Below are 16,867 nucleotides of genomic sequence, written 5' to 3' on the forward strand. Positions count from 1 at the left end.
AAAACTCCAAATAAATAATTTGACTGATAAGTTGGTGAAAGTCCTTCAGTGAGTTCCAGAAATTTGACATGGAATAAATATTCAAAAAAATTGTATTCTTCGAATTTTACTCATCTGCAGCAAAATGAAGTTTTAGAAATATTAACACTTAAAGGTATATTGGCCTACAGTAAAAGAAATAAGCACTAATATAACATTATTGGTAGATTTCTAGTAAAATAAGACAAATTAACATTCATTTTCAAGGACAAGAAAATTATTATATAAAAACTAGCTTTCTTGAAAAATAATGATCAGCCACGTGTATTTCTTAAACTGAGTGGAAAAACAAAAAACTGTTCATTTCACTATTTGATATATTCAGCATAGATGAAATGTTTTATAACAGTCTGTTTTGGGGAAAAAACAGTGATTACACAAACAATCAGCACCGAGCAACATGAGCCTGAGGAAAGTGTACTTTATGCACCCACACACGTGCGCACATGCACACACACACCACACACATGAACTTACTCCAGTAGGTTGAAAAATAAGTCCATCCATTTCATGGCTAACTTCTTTGGCAAAATTTCCTTCAAGTAGCTATAAAATAAATAAAATTAAATAATCACTTTTAAAGTATTTTAAACTTCTGTAACCTTCATAAAAACTTTCTTAAATTTCAAGAACTGAAATACAAAATGGGAGAGAGGGATGGTCCAGAGGAACACAGGTTAATATAATTTGTTTTTAATATATAAAGATTTCCACTCCATGGAGGGCTAAATACATTGAATAACAGAGTCCTAACTACAATAGACAAAATGATGAACAAAATACTAAAAGCATATTTTTAAATGCATTGCTGAGCGAGCAAAAAGGAATTTTAATATGGATTAAAATTCATTATAGATTAAAAGCACTGGTCTCAATGATAAAGGAAAAATAGAAACTCTGGAGAGTAATAAATAAAGGGAATTAAAAAATAAACACACAGCCCTGACAGGTGTGGCTCAGTTGGTTGGGTATCAATCGTCCCGCAAAGTAAAAGGATGCCAACTCCCAATCAGGGCACATGATTAGTTTGCAGGTTCAGTTCCCGGTCAGGGTGTGTGAGAGGCAACCGTCAACATTTCTCTTTCACATCAATGTTTCTCTCCCTCTCCTTCTCCCTCCCCTCCCCTCTCTCTAAGAATAAATAAATAAAATATTTAGAAAACAAATAAATATACATGTACAACAAAGGAGACAACAGAGAGACCTGCTTAGGGACAGAAGGATGGGGGTGGTGGGGGGATCCTCTGAGAAGCTGTAACCACAGCTAGCTCAGGTATGGAGAATGCAATCCGAAAATACACTGTCTGTGTTTTTCCCAATCCCTCAAACAGAAAAAAATGTAACCTTTCTTTTTTGTCTTACTTTATCTTTTTTTGTCTTTTTTATATTTTTCAAGCACAGAATTTCATTAGAAGGGATATACAGTACAAAATACAAGTAACAGTTTTCCCAATGTCTTATCTACTCATGAGCAGAGTTATACACCCAATGCTCTCCTATAATTTCTGAGCAAGTAGTTTTTTTTTTTAATTGAATTTATCGGGGTAAGATTGGTTCACAAAACCATACAGGTTTCAAGTGTACAACTCAAAACATCTGCACACTGTATCATGTGCCCACCGCCCCAAGCATCATCTCTTTTCCATCCTCATTTTACCCCCATTTGACCACCTCCACATAGTCCCCACCCTTCTTTCCCCCTGGCTATCACCACACTGTTGTCTGCGTCTGTATGTTACGTATATATGTTTTTTGGTTACTCCTTTCACTCAGTCCCCCATCTCCCTTCCCTCTGACAACTGTCAGTCTATTCCACGCATCCATACCTTTGTTATTATTCTGTCAGTTTATTTTGTTCATTAGGGTATTTGTCTTTCTTTGACTGGCTTATTTCACTTAATATAATAATCTCCAGGTCTATCCATGCTGTTGCAAGAGGTATGATTTCCTTCTTTTATATGTCGGAGTAGGATTCCATTGTGTAAATGTAACACAGATTTTTAATCCACAATCCACTCATCTACTGATGGACACTTAGGCTGTTTCCAGAGCTTGGCTATTATAAATAACACTGCAAGGAACAAGGGGTGGGGGGTGGGGGGCATATATTCTTTGGATTTATTGTTTCGGGATTCTTAGGATATATTTCCAGAAGTGAGAGCACTGGGCCAAAAGGCAACTCCATTTTTAATATTCTGAGGAAACCCCATACTGTTTACCACTATAGATGCACCAGTCTGCATTCCCCGGTGCAGTGCATAAGGGTTCCCCTTTCTCCACATCCTCGCCAGCACTTGTTTTTTTTTTTGATTTATTGATGATAGCCATTCTGTCAGGTGTGAGGTGATATCTCACTGTGGTTTTAATTTTCATTGCTCTGATGATTAGTAACATTGAGCATCTTTTTATATGGCTATTGGCCATCTGTAGGTCCTCTTTGGAGAAGTATCTATTCTAAAACATGGCCCTTTGCCCATTTTTTAATTGGACTGTTTGGGGTTTTTTTGGCATTCAGTTGTATAAGTTCTTTATAAACTCTGGGTATTAACCCCATATCAGAACAGAAAATCAAAGAGCAGGAGTAAAGATGTTTTGAAAAAACTTATAGAACACAGACAGAAAATCGGTAAGAACACAAACACTGAAACAATCTGACTTAGCTGAAAATTATAGGATGTTCCACCTAACAAGAGGAGAAAACACAATTTTTCCCAAGTGCATACAACACATTGATAGGCCCAAGTAATACAAAGAATGTTTTCTGCCCACAATGAATTAAATTATATATCAGTAAGAGAAAGATATCTAGAAAGTCCCCAATGTTTGGAAACTTAATTACTCACTTCTAAATAACACATGAATAAAAGAAAAAATCAAAAGGAAAAAATTTAAATATTTCGTACTCAATGAAAATGCAAATACAGTAATTGAGATTTGAGGGGTTCAGCTAAAAAGTGCTTACAGGAATATTTATTGTACTAAATGACTAATTAGAAAAGATGAAAGGTTACAAGTCAATAGCAACTTCTACCCTAAGGAACTAGGACTACAGATGCAAGAAGGAGCCACTTGGCCTGAGATTGTATCACCAATGAAGAGGACCACTTTCCCTGATCCTCAGACCTAGACATTGTCAAAGAGGCCCATGGCTCACTAGACGGCGGAGAAGTTGATGAAATGTCTCGAGTTTTTAAGGATGGAAGTTGTAGTTAGAAAACAGTATGTTTGACTTAAAATTTTAAAGTAGGAATAAGAGCCAGAGATAAGTTGCCAAACTCAAAGTGACTAAATTAAAGTAGTCATTGAGACTAAATTTCAAAGAAATAGTGAGGCCAGGCTTATAAATAGGTCAAACCAAACAGAGCAAGTTGTATTAAGTAAGGATAATGCGCAGCCTTTGAGAGAACAGTTTTAAGTCAGACGCAGTCTCCAAGGAAGAAGTAGTTATAAGGAACCAAAAAGAGTTAAAGACTTAGTTAAATATCATGGCTTGAAAGGTCAGGTTTTATTTTAATAATTTAAATATCAAATAATTTTAAAACTCACTTTGGTATTCTTTTGTCTCTAAATTATATTCCAAAATAGAATGTCCTATTCTTTTCAGCTAGCCTATTTTTTTCCTCTTCTATATTTTAAGTAAAACTAACTTATGAAATGCACTGGTGTTCTTATGTAAGAAGTACTAAGGTTTTCTTAGATCATTTGTTGGATGGTAACATCTCAGTAAAAATATGATTTCATTCAGTGTTCCTCAGAGTAGATATTTCCTGACTACCTACCAATGCTGGAAACCTACCTAGCAGCAGGATGCCTGAGGACCCAGTCATCATATAAGCCTAGGCTAATATGCCTAGGCTTATAATATAAATAGTAAGCATGATATATCAAGTAATAATTAATAAAGCATGATAGTATTTTATAAAATTTACTTATAAAATTTAGATTTGCTTATCTAATAGCATCACAAATACCATCATAAATATCCTACAGAAGGCATGTAACTTTCCATTGGTGGAAATAACTAAGATTATACCAGGTGATTGACTGGCATTGACACTTTATATGTCTACAAATCAGGAAGTAATTGAAAACCAAATCATTATAAATGCATAAGCAGAGAAAGATAATGCAAATTGGCTTGAAATTAGAAACATGATAAACAAAACAAACTAAAAAGTTACAAAGCATAGCAAAGGATCTTTTAGAAATAAGCAAAATTATAGCTTAAGACTACAAATAAAGAAGAAAATGAATCTGCAATGTAATTGGGAATGGAAATTGGCAACATCAATTCATTATATTATAGAAAAATAATATTATTAAATGAGAAAAGAATAAACTACCTCTGCCTTTCTGTTATGGAGTATTCTACTCACATCAGATTTTTTCTGAGCAAATACCCCCACATAATCCCAACTCGCTGCCTCATAAAACTCAATATAGTAGCTCATATTTGCTGATTTTCTTACATGCTTTCATAACTCCCTTAAAAATTCAAAGTTTAGTTTTACCAACCCCCTGATATGACTCTTTATTCTTTTTTCATCTCCCAAAGTCTAACTTCTGGTTTAGGCTAAGGTTACCCAGTGCTTCTGTACCCTCAATATTCCTCTAATCGGTACAGAATCATTCTACAAAACACATCCCTTTTGCTCAACAAAACTTCAATATCATTACCTTTGTTTAAAAACAATGAATTGATTTCTATTATTTACCAATAATGCCTAAACAACTATAATATTAAAGTTGGTTAATCAAAATACAAATACCCTCTGGAATACTATAATTGGCTCTTTCATTAACCCATATTACTGCAATGAAAATTAAGCAAAATAACTCGGTAAAACCCTCTCGACAAGTTAGAAAATCTAAAAATAAAATTTCTCTAGAAAATAGTTTATTATTTTTGGTCATTGTTAGTCGTATTTTTAATCTCATAACTGAGACATCATTCGAAGAACATTTAGTGCCAATAACTGACAGCTGCTCTATCAAGTGTTTGAAATTTAAAAAAGATCGATCAGTCTCTACTCTGGAAGAACTAGAGCCAAGCTCTCAGAAGCCACAAACTCAAATGCCTCTACATGCCAGGCCTGAGCGGGGATTAGTGAGAACTATTAGATTACAGGGACTAGTGAGAACTATGATGAGCTGGGGAGGGCATCTCCACCTACAAGTAAATTCAGTATTTTTTAAATGTTATATGTGCCCTGGCTGGTGTGGTTCAGTGGATTGAGCACCAGACTGTGAAGCAAAGGGTCACTAGTTCAATTCCCAGTCAGGGCACATGCCTGGGTTGCAGACAGGGTCCCCAGTAGGGGGCATGCAAGGGGCAACCACACTTTGATCTTTCAGTCTCTTTTTCTCTCCCTTCCACTCTCTTTAAAAATAAAATATTTTTTAATTTAAAAATTAAAAAAATAAATAAATATTGTATGAGCTTAATTAAACTTTCTGGGGCACACCTAAATACACACAAATAGTAATTTTACAATAAGTGCTTTTAATAAAGATGTTTAAAGATTTCTGAGGGGATAGAAAAGTAACTAAAGGAACTAAAAACCCAAAATCATTCTGGCTCCAGAGTCCACATTCTTACCTAGTTTTCTAAAGCAGGGGTTAGCATCGCCAGTCTAGGTCACATACCCTTTGACATACTCTGACAGCACCTGTGATTCTCTCCGTCACAGCAGGGTTTTCCTGTTTGATTGGCTCATTACCAAACTGAGCTGTGGACTTTTTAAGGTCAGGAATCACATCTTATTATCACTGTATCCTCAACATCTAGTATAGTAATCTGCCACAGAGTAAATTCTCACGTCAACAAACGTGTTAAATAAATTGAAAATGAACTGCATGGTGACAAGACGGATAAAAACAAGCCAATATAAATATATCCATTAGGTATAATACACATGCAATGTATTATATATGAAGAAGTTATGTAAAATAAAAACATTAAAATTTATAAGAGAGGTTTAAAAGCAGTTGATTTGATGCATATACAGATTATTAAAGGAGCAAGTATTTTTAAACACTAAAATCACCATTCACAGTTAATAACTTTCTCACCAACCACCCCGTATTGCCTTCATTATCCCCCATGGGGACAACAGTAAAAGGTTCCTAACTGGTGTTCTTGACTGTGGGTTCACTTCTCTTCTCTAAACAATTTTTACTAACTACTGCTAGAAATGACTTTTAAAAACAATTTGTTATGTCACAGTCATATCTAAAAACCTTTAATGCGCCTCACTGCCTAAAGTCCAAGTTTCCTTAGCATGCATTTTTTAAGTTCTTTTTTTGTCAGGGCAACCTCTCCTAAGTGTTTTTTAAAATATTTATCCACATTGCAGCTGGTAAGAAGTATAGGTGAGTATTTTCTTTGTGGCTAGAAAAGCATGACCCATTAGTCTGGAAGGATACTTAGCATTTTTGGAACGAATGGAAGGATAGAAGGAATACTTAGCCATACACACACGAGGCAATTAAAAATAAAACTAAACTACAAGAGTGGCTGGTCTGAATATCACAAGAAAAAGGACAAAAATTACAGAGATAAAGAAACCAAGGAAGAGGTTTATAATCTGAGCATAAAGGGAAATCATATTTATTTATTAAATATAATTTAAGACTTTCAAACAAAGAACAACATGGTAAATTGAAAACAATCTATCTCATTCAAAAATACATCCTTTGAATAAGTGTGTACTGAAGCACTAACTCTACCAAAAAAGAGACGTCTGGACTTTGCCCCGCAGTACCTGGAGTTCATCTCTTGGCCCCTGGAATGTCCTGCCTGATGAGACTATCTTTGCTTGCCAGAGAACCTAACAATATGATTTACAACGGGGCTGTGGAATATGCCCTGTCAGTTCTGACCTCCAGAGAAACTGGAGACTAAATGTATTAGCCAAACCTCTGGAAAGGGCTAGAAACTAAAGGTCAGCCATGCAAACACTATGTGACTGCACCACAATATAAACCTTGGATTCCGAACACATGGGAGAGCTTCCCGGGTTGGCAATATTCTAATACTGTCATACATATTAGCCAGGAGTAGATAACACGACAACCAGAACCTTCACATTTCAGCCCCTCCCAGATTTTACCCTACGTGGCTCTTATTTTGGCCACTTTTAATTTGTATCCTTTAGTTACAGTAAAATGGTAATTGTAAATATAGTGCTTTCCTGAGTTCTGTGAGTCTGTGTGTTTTCACTATCAAACCTGGGGGACTCCCTGGGAACCCCAGATTTGTAGCCAGCAGGTCTGAAGTGAGGTCTGAAGTGAGTGCAGTATTCATTCATTACTGCAAATGAATATGGGTGGTTCCATATTCATTTGCAGTAAGTGTCTACGTAAGGGCAATGTTGTAGGGGACTGTGCTGTTGGCCTGAATTCACTGCAATAAAAGTTTTTGTCACTATATTTCTCTTTGCCACAATTTAGACTGTCCTCCAAGTCAAACCATCAGCAGGAAAGCATACGATTTCCCCTGCTGGGCATTATTGCCAAGAGGGTATTCAAGCCATGGTAGACTATAGAATGATGCCATCGTCGCCCTGTCAGTTAATGGGTAAAGTGACCCAGTTCAGCCACCATAGATGAGATCTTTAATGGACACTGAGTATCTCTGGATGAGGACAACCCATACTGAGATACCAAATGGCATTTATCTGTAATCTACACATGTTTTATAGCCTAATAGAGTACCAGGAAAATGGAAGCAGACTTTAAGAAATAAACTTTGTTTTCCACAATATTAAAAACATGTAACATTTCCCTTATTCTTTGTATCAACTTTAAGCGAGCATAAAAAGTTCAAAATCATAAAAATAGGACCTAAGATTTTTACCTAGACCACTGTATAAAATACTTCATGAACAAAATAGCAAAATGTTATACCTCTGTTACAGTGATTTTATTTCCAGTACTTAAACATTTATCAACAATTTAAAGCAAAGATTAAATGGTTCATGAGACTTAACTAACACCTTTAAGAATACTTGCTTTCATAGCTATATTGTCATTAATCTCTATGCAACTTAAAATTCTTACTATCTCTCTTTGGTGCATCTACCTTTACATTCTCTCTCACAGAGGCCACATCCTGCTTCAGCCTAGTGACTCTCACTCTTCTTCTCATGGGGCACATGCATGTGCACACAGCATATGTGAACATGTATCTGCCTTCAAAGTCCCTAGGCTACGACCAGGAAGTCTAAGAACATGCAAAAAGAAAGGCAAATGGTAAAAATATGGAAATGAAAATCCTTGTGAATGAGGAAAAGAAATGGACAGAACCAGTGTAAGAACCCATAATTTACGATGAGGTACATGACACAAAATAGTAGGTTTCAGAGGTAAGGGTAAGTAAACTGTATTTTATTTTATTTTTTTAATTATATTTTATTGATTATGCTATTACAGTTGTCCCATTTCCCCCCTTCACTCCACTCCATCCTGCCCACCCCCTCCCTCCTACCTTCCTCCCCTATAGTTCATGTCCATGGGTCATACTTATAAGTTCTTTGGCTTCTACATTTCCTATACTATTCTTACCCTCCCCCTGTCTATTTTCCACCTATCATCTATCATACTTATTCTCTGTACCTTTCCCCCCTCTCTCCCACTCCCCTATTGACAACCCTCCATGTGATCTCCATTTCTGTGGTTCTGTTCCTGTTCTAGTTGTTCGCTTAGTTTGCTTTTGTTTTTGTTTTAGGTGTGGTTGTTAATAACTGTGAGTTTGCTGTCATTTTACTGTTCATATTTTTTATCTTCTTCTTCTTAGGTAACTCCCTTTAACATTTCATATAATAAGGGCTTGGTGATGATGAACTCCTTTAACTTGACCTTATCTGAGAAGCACTTTATCTGCCCTTCCATTCTAAATGATAGCTTTGCTGGATACAGTAATCTGGGATGTAGGTCCTTGCCTTTCATGACTTGGAATACTTCTTTCCAGGCCCTTCTTGCCTGTAAGGTCTCTGGAGAAATCAGCTGACAGTCTTATGGGAAGTCCTTTGTAGGTAACTGTGTTCTTTTCTCTTGCTGTTTCTAAGATTCTCTCCTTCTGCTGAATCTTGGGTAATGTAATTATGATGTGCCTTGGTGTGTTCCTCCTTGGGTCCAGCTTCTTTGGGAGGCTCTGAGCTTCCTGGACTTCCTGGAAGTCTATTTCCTTTGCCAGATTAGGGAAGTTCTCCTTCATTATTTGTTAAATAAGTTTTCAATTTTTTGTTCTTCCTCTTCTCCTTCTGGCACCCCTATAATTCGGAAGTTGGAACATTTCAAGATGTCCTGGAGGTTCCTAAGCCTCTCCTCATTTTTCTGAATTCTTGTTGCTTCATTCTTTTCTGGTTGGATGTTTCTTTCTTCCTTCTGGTCCACACCGCTGATTTGAGTCCCAGTTTCCTTCCCATCACTATTGGTTCCCTGGACATCTTCCTTTGTTTCTCTTAGCATAGCCTTCATTTCTGCCATCTAATTTGTGACCAAATTCAACCAATTCTGTGAGCATCCTGATTACCAGTGTTTTGAACTGTGCATCTGATAGGTTGGCTATCTCTTCCTCGCTTAGTTGTATTTTTTCTGGAGCTTTGAAGTGTTCTTTCATTTGGGCCATTTATTTTGTCTTGGTGTGCCTGTTACATAAAGGGGCGGAGTCTTAGGTGTTCACCAGGGCAGGGTAACGCTGGTCGCTGCACAGTGACACTACCTGTGGGGGAGGGGCCGAGAGGGAGCAATGGCGCTTGCTCAGCTCTCTGCTGGATTTCAGTCACTCCCTCCACTACCCATAATGGGCCCCTCTGGTGCTGATTCCCAAGTGGGTGGGCTTGTGCACATTCTGGGACCCTGTGGGTCTCTCCAACCAACACTCATGTGAGGCTGGGAGTTTATCCCGCTGCTGCCTCAACCCCCATGGGTGTTTTCACTCAGAGGTTTGAGGCTTTATTTCCCCACGCTGGAGCCCTGGGGTTGTGCCAGCTGCAGCCTTGCCCACCGTGGTCCACAGTCCACCACCTTGCTGGGTCCAACAGCCGCCATCTTACCACAAGTCCTCTCTACCCAGCTGCCTGTCTCCACCCCTCCTACTGGTCTGGATGAATGTTTCTTCTTTATCTCCTTGGGTGTCGGACTTCCATACAGTTTGATTTTCTGTCAGTTCTGGTTGTTTTTTGTTTTTAAATTGTTGTTGTCCTTCTTTTGGTTGTGTGAGGAGGCACAGTGTGTCTACCTACGCCTCCATCTTGGCCAGAAGTCCACGAAGTGTATTTTAGGTACTATTGGGGTAATGCACTTAAGAATAACAGCACCAACCTGGGTTTATTATTCTGTCATTTTGAAGTATATAAAACTACGAATCATTCAAGATTCTACTTGAAAATAACATTCAAAAAGAAATCTTTGGGAGCCTCCTAGATTCAGTAATAAAATCTACCCTAATTATATCTTGATGAAACACTGAGGTACACTACACCAAGATTTAGGAAAGAAGACCTAGATATGTGATTATTTAAAACTTCATTTTTTCCTGGATATAATCACACCCTGAGAAAGGGGGGTGGGAGTGGGGGAGACATAGTATGAGAGAGACTTACTCTCTCATTATTTCCAAATAAGAATATGAAAGCCTTATACTCTACAGCATAAATAACTCTAGTCTAACATGACTAAAGGAATCCTAAACATATGTAAGGCTTTGACTTAAATGCTTTTCTTCTCAGCTCCTCTTGCCATATTTCTGGATTAAGTATACTTATCTCACCTCATATATATTAGACAGGACTAAAAGCTACATTCTTCGGTTTGTTACAGTTTGCTTTTTCTGGTCATCCCATCAAGAGTAAGAGGTAGCCATGTTTGTTTTTCTCCACTTGCACAAACACTCTTAGGCCTGTTTCTTTCAGATACTATGCCCAACTCTGAACATAAACAATACCTAACTCATCCTTATTCTTATTCTTCCTTCACCACCCACGTCTATCCCCATGACCCCTGCCCTCACCACCCATTAGATTTAAAACATTTTATCTTTACAGAGAGCTAAGATGATTCAGCATTTAACAGTTTGATTTCTTCTATCCAAATATAATCTTTGTGAGTCTAAGTATTATATCTAACTATTCCTGAATATTTTAAGCACCTAAAAACAAACTAGTCAAATACACTATCATAAAAAAGTTGATAGATTAAGAATATAAACTCAAGGCATCAGGTTAACCAGAAGCCTCATTTAACTTTATTCGTGTGGAACCAAATGTAGTCATCCTAAAGATTAATGCATGTTTGCTGATAACATAAGGCTATGAAGATAGCAACCCATTCATTACAGGTCTCACATCACAGTTCAAAACTTGTCATTGTGCTGCAAAACCATCAACAGGAGAAAATAATTTTGGTATAATGAATAATGACAATAATTTTAATGATATTAAGTTGGTCTCTCTAAAAATCAGTAATAAATACAATTTTACAAAATTTAATCACTATTTCTCTTCTAAAGAAAACTGTATTAGATCTCCAAAATCATTTATGTGGCTAGAAATGTTCTTTCTTAGATTCATAATAAACAGAAGAAAAGTAGATTTTGTTCATTTGTTTGTTAAGTAACATTATACCCACAATAAAAGTTTCAATGAAGATAATCATACTATTTCTTTAGCATCTCTGACCTATTTTCTTTTAGCTAATAATTCAAGAATCATGGCAAAATATTGGGAGATTTTAACTCAAATATAGTTGTTATTAAAATACCTGTGAACTAGAATGAAGTATTCACAAATTAAAATATTGTTCTTCCTTACCTTAAGTATCCCCCAGAAGTATATTTTTATATATTTTTTAGAAGATAAAGGGGGTAATACAAATCATCTTTTTTTCTAAAATGCTTTTTTAGCATCTCAAAGGAACTGCAGAAAAGAGAAGGACATTAATAGTAAGATCTCAAATAGAAAGAGTTTTATTATACTAACAGAAAAAATAACAGAGGAAGCAAGATGACGCTCAATGATTGAAAGGCTGAAAAGAAGACTGATAGTAGCAAGTTCTAGAAGAGGGGATGAAGAGCTTATGCAACTAATAAACACATGACCCACCATAATTCCCACCCAAAATATAGGATGAGCATTATCACAGCAATTTGAAGCTATTTCCAACACTTTCCTTTTTACTTTTATATAAAGTCCTAATCTTCTGGCCACATCCACCAGTTACTCTACCCTTAACCTTAATTTTTCAATGCCATCCATCAAACTCACAACAAGGCCTTTAACACTTGAGTCATGGTCTACTTCTTTATGAGTGTCACCACCCTGCCAGCATTCATATATGAACAATCCACCTGGAATCCTAGGATCCAAGGTCCTCAATTTTATCAACTCTACCGCCATTTTCTTCTACTCTACCTCATTCCTCTCTTACACCACTCGCAAAATTTGACTCAAAATGAATCACAGACCTATGCAAACCACAAAACCATAAAACTCCCAGAAAATAACAGAGGAAAAAATTTACATGGCCTTAGGTACAACAATGGCTTTTAAGGCACAGTACCAAAGGTACCAATGCATGAAGAAATATTTGATAAATTGGACTTCATTAAAATTAAAAGCTACTGTTCTGCGAAAGACAATGTCAAGAGGAGGAGAACATAAATCACAGGCTGGGAAAAAATATGTGCAAAAACCCATCTGATAAAAAACTATTACCCAAAATATACAAAGAACTCTTTAAACTCAACAATAAGAAAATAAACAAATGAATTTGAAATTGGAGAAAAGACCTGAACACCTAGGACATACAGATTGTAAGTAAGCATATGAAAAGATACTCAACATCATATATCACTACAAAACTGCAAATTGAAATGACAATGAGATACCACTACACAACTATTAGAATGGCCAAAACCCAAACGCTGGCAACACCAAATGTTGAACAGGATGTGGAACGGGCACTCTCATACATTGCTGGTGGGAACACAAAATAATACAGTCACCTTGGAAGACAGTTTGGAAGTTTCTTACAAAACTGAACATACTCTTATCTTACGACCCAGCAACCAGATTCATTAGGTATTTACTCAAATGTCCACATAAAAACCTGCACATGGGTATTTACAGCAGCTTCCCTCATAATTGCCAAAACTTGGAAGCATTCAAGATTTCCTTCTGTAAGTAACTGAAAATATAACTGTAGTACATTCAGACAATGGAATAATATATCAGAGGGCACCCTCCAAAAAAACAAAAATGGAATTATCTTCTGGAGGGCAGGCACCTTGTAGTACAGGCTTCCCCCACTAGGTGAGTGTTCTAGGAACCCATCTGTATCGGTGCACCAGCTGGCATTGTTGTAAGAGGCTAAGTTCAGCTTCAGTGAATTTTTTTGAAGACTCTTTCAACACATTTGCCCATTTCATGATAGGTGATTTATGAGTGCACCTGCCCACACTATGCTGAGTGTTCCAAAGTTTTTGACCAAAACAGCATGATCCCTGAGCCCCACCCTTCCTATTCACCTGATCCCACCCTGATCGACTTTCTTTTGTTTTCTGGGATAGAAAAAGTCCTCAAAGGGAAAGATTTTGCTGATGTGGAAGAGGTGAAACAAAAACTGGCAGAAGCACTAAAAGGCATCAAAATTGCCAAGTTCAAAAACTGTTTTGAGCAGTGGGGAAAAAAGTCTCTATAGGTATATTGCATCAAATGGAAAGCACTTTGAAGGTAACTGAAGTTTAAACATGTAAGAATAAATACACAAATTTTTATAAATAAATTCTGGGTTTGGGGGAAGGAGAGGGATGTAGGATCCAACTGACCAAACACTACCAAAAAGCAGCACTCTTTCCCCACTGTGTACTGTGTGACCTTTGTCATAATTCAAGTGATCACATATTTGTCCCTGCTTCCTGACTTTTGTTCCTAGATAATACATTTTTTTAAGTAATACACCTGTGTGCACTAAAATGTTCACAGCAAAACTGTAAGAATCCAAGAGAGAAACAACCCAAATATCTATCAATAGAATGGATAATTATGGCATATTCAGACTATACTGCAATAAAAATCATCAAACTATGTCTACATGTAACAAGAGGCTAATTGTACAAATGTTAACCAAAACAAGCCAAACACACCAAAAACATTATATAATACTTCTTTACATTTATATAGAGTTCAAAGACAATTATATGTAATACTTATTAAAAGAGAAGTGGGAACAGTAATAATCGCTGGGGAGAAGGGGACAGACAACAGAGACTAGAAGGGTATCCAGGGCCTTTGGTATACCGGTAGAATTCTAGATTTGTGTAACAGTGCCAAAGATTTGTTCTCTTTGTGAAAATTTTTAAAGCTACAAACTTGTAATTCATGTACATTTCAGTATATGGTATATATCTGCAAAGAAGTTTGTTTAAAACACATGAAAAAAGAATTTGCTAAATTTCAGAATGTGTATTCTCAATAAATTTCTGAAAAGCAAACTAAAATATAAGTAGAATCAAATACACTAAAAAACGAAACGTGAATACAGAACACTTTAAAAAGCTCTCTAATAATACAGAAGAGAACAAAGAAATGTAAAGAATAAAAGACAAAATATACAGAATAAAAATATACATTAAAATTTTAAACAAAATATAAATAGTAGGCAAAACTATTTACATTAAAAGAACAAAAGAGGTTAATATTTCTAAGCAACATATTAGTAAGCAAAACTCAAAGTAAGTAGAAAAAATGTATCTACGGTACTTATTGATAATAAAATTCATAATGAAAAAATATGCGATGTTTTTTTAAGTATTAGGAAAAAAAGACAAAATATAATAGCCTTATGCAGAATGCTTGAACCACTGAATTTGAAGCTTCTCTGAAGTGAATTCTCAATGTCTTCCTGAATAAACATAAAACCATACCCAATTGATTAGATAACAGGATTATGCCGTATATGAGGAGTACTTAATCAAGTCAAGCTCTTCAATGCTTTGCTTGCACCCTGTGAAGTCATCATCATGGACTAAATTTTCTATAACTAAACATTATATAATATATTTAAAATAATACTGCAATAAGTAGAAAATCACATAAGTAGCCACAAATCAACCTTACTGGGAATTTTATAAATTATTTTAAAATTTTATTGCAGTCCAACAATAACACACAATTTTTCCATATTTTACTTTTGGTAAGACTGGCGCAGCTTGGGGCATAAACATTACTAGGTGTATGTTCAATAACCAAGACATAAAATCCAACTAAAAATATATTATATCCCTGATTTTCCTTATCCACTACAAAGTTTATATTTCTTAGCCATGTCTCCGTTCCCATTTATACATCATCTTTTCAGTTCTTGGAGGAGAAATGAAACATATATTGCAGGTTTTAAGAAAGTCTGAAGGTATTAAATATTCTATTCTTCTAGCAATATGATGAGAGTAGTGAGTTTTTTAATGAAAAACATTAAGATGTAGTATAAAAGTTACTTTTATACTCATATGCTGGAGGAATGAGGTTAAGTGCCTTCCATCATTGCAACAATGGCCAATAGAAGCTTCAGTTACTCTATGCAACTGGAAAGGGCAAAAGCTGTTATTTAAATTCAGTCTTTCATTTAAAAACTCTAAAAGATCTACTAGGTTGGGCATTAATACCCAAGTACTGGCCCACACTGATGTGAGTTACATACTTTTTTTAAAGTGTTCAGTTGAATTTGAAGATAATTGTGTGATATATCAATCCTGCATCTTTGTTAACCTGCAGCAGATTCACAACCAGGGTTGGTTAGAACACTTATTCTATCAGACTTTTTAGAAAACAAAGAGCCTCTTAATCAATTTAAAGGACAATAATCTTTTTTTCTGACTCTACTAAGATATATCTCCTGAATGTTAATTGTAAAAAAAAAAAAAAAAAAAAAAAAGAATTGAAGTATTATACTGAGCAAACACAGAAATTATCCCATATTACAGTGTGAATTATTCATAGAAATATTTAAAATTATCTGGCATAAAATATAATAATTTCTTCATGTTTCAGTGAACAAGATTTACTAAACCAAAAAATGTTTTCTGAAACAACAGAAACTTGAGGATCACTATACAAAAGCAATTAAGAATTCTCTTTATTATGTATTACTGTGATTTTCTTAAATTTTCCTCTGAAGTGGTAAATGAATGAGACTGAAAGGATCCATCAGGCCATATTCAGTTTCAACGATTAATGATATTAATGCAAAACTGAACACTAGAAATATGATATTACAGAAAGTTATTCTCATTTTATCTTGCATCTGCTTTTAAGTAAAACTAGTTTCATTATTATATCTGTAATTACATAAAAACTAGGCATAATCATTGAAAACCTCTATGTGTGAACAATAGACCTTCACATTTAAGCAAAGATTCTTTCTTCTCTTCAACCACAGTTACAATAACAAACTCTCAAAGGTTATTTTTCTTTTACTATGATACAAAAAAACACAACACTGATAAAGTAACAGAACATTTGTATATACAAATAACAAACCTTATGGCTAGATTTTCTTTATGAGCTACTTAGTCTTGGACAAACACTGAAGAACTATAAACTTATTTTTAGGTATAAAATTAAAAAATTAAAGAAAAGACAACACCTAGGAAATAAATCTGAATGGCAAATGAAATACATAAATACAAATAAACCTAAATTTCCTATGTAGCAAAGTATGCAAAAAAATTATAGATGAATACTTGTCAAATTCTTATTAAAGTAGATGACAACATACCCTTGAAAAATTAAATGCAGTAAAAGAATAGTTTTTGTCATTCTTTGTTTAA

General features: G+C 35.4%; 1 protein-coding gene across 4 annotated transcripts in view; it reads right to left on the reverse strand.

Moving 5' to 3' along the window:
• RNGTT (RNA guanylyltransferase and 5'-phosphatase) overlaps positions 1-16,867 on the reverse strand; it is a 291,658-nt gene that overhangs the window by 163,074 nt on the left and 111,717 nt on the right. For 3 of the 4 annotated variants that reach the window (XM_053913627.2, XM_053913626.2, XM_024551703.3), the window contains one exon: positions 517-585. The exons of the other annotated variant lie outside the window; for it this stretch is intronic. In XM_053913627.2, coding sequence (XP_053769602.1) covers positions 517-585 — 69 coding nt within the window. The remainder of the gene's footprint in view (positions 1-516; positions 586-16,867) is intronic. 4 annotated transcript variants of the gene reach the window in all.

This window comes from Desmodus rotundus, chromosome 11 (assembly GCF_022682495.2).
Source record: "Desmodus rotundus isolate HL8 chromosome 11, HLdesRot8A.1, whole genome shotgun sequence".
Classification (NCBI taxonomy): domain Eukaryota; kingdom Metazoa; phylum Chordata; class Mammalia; order Chiroptera; family Phyllostomidae; genus Desmodus; species Desmodus rotundus.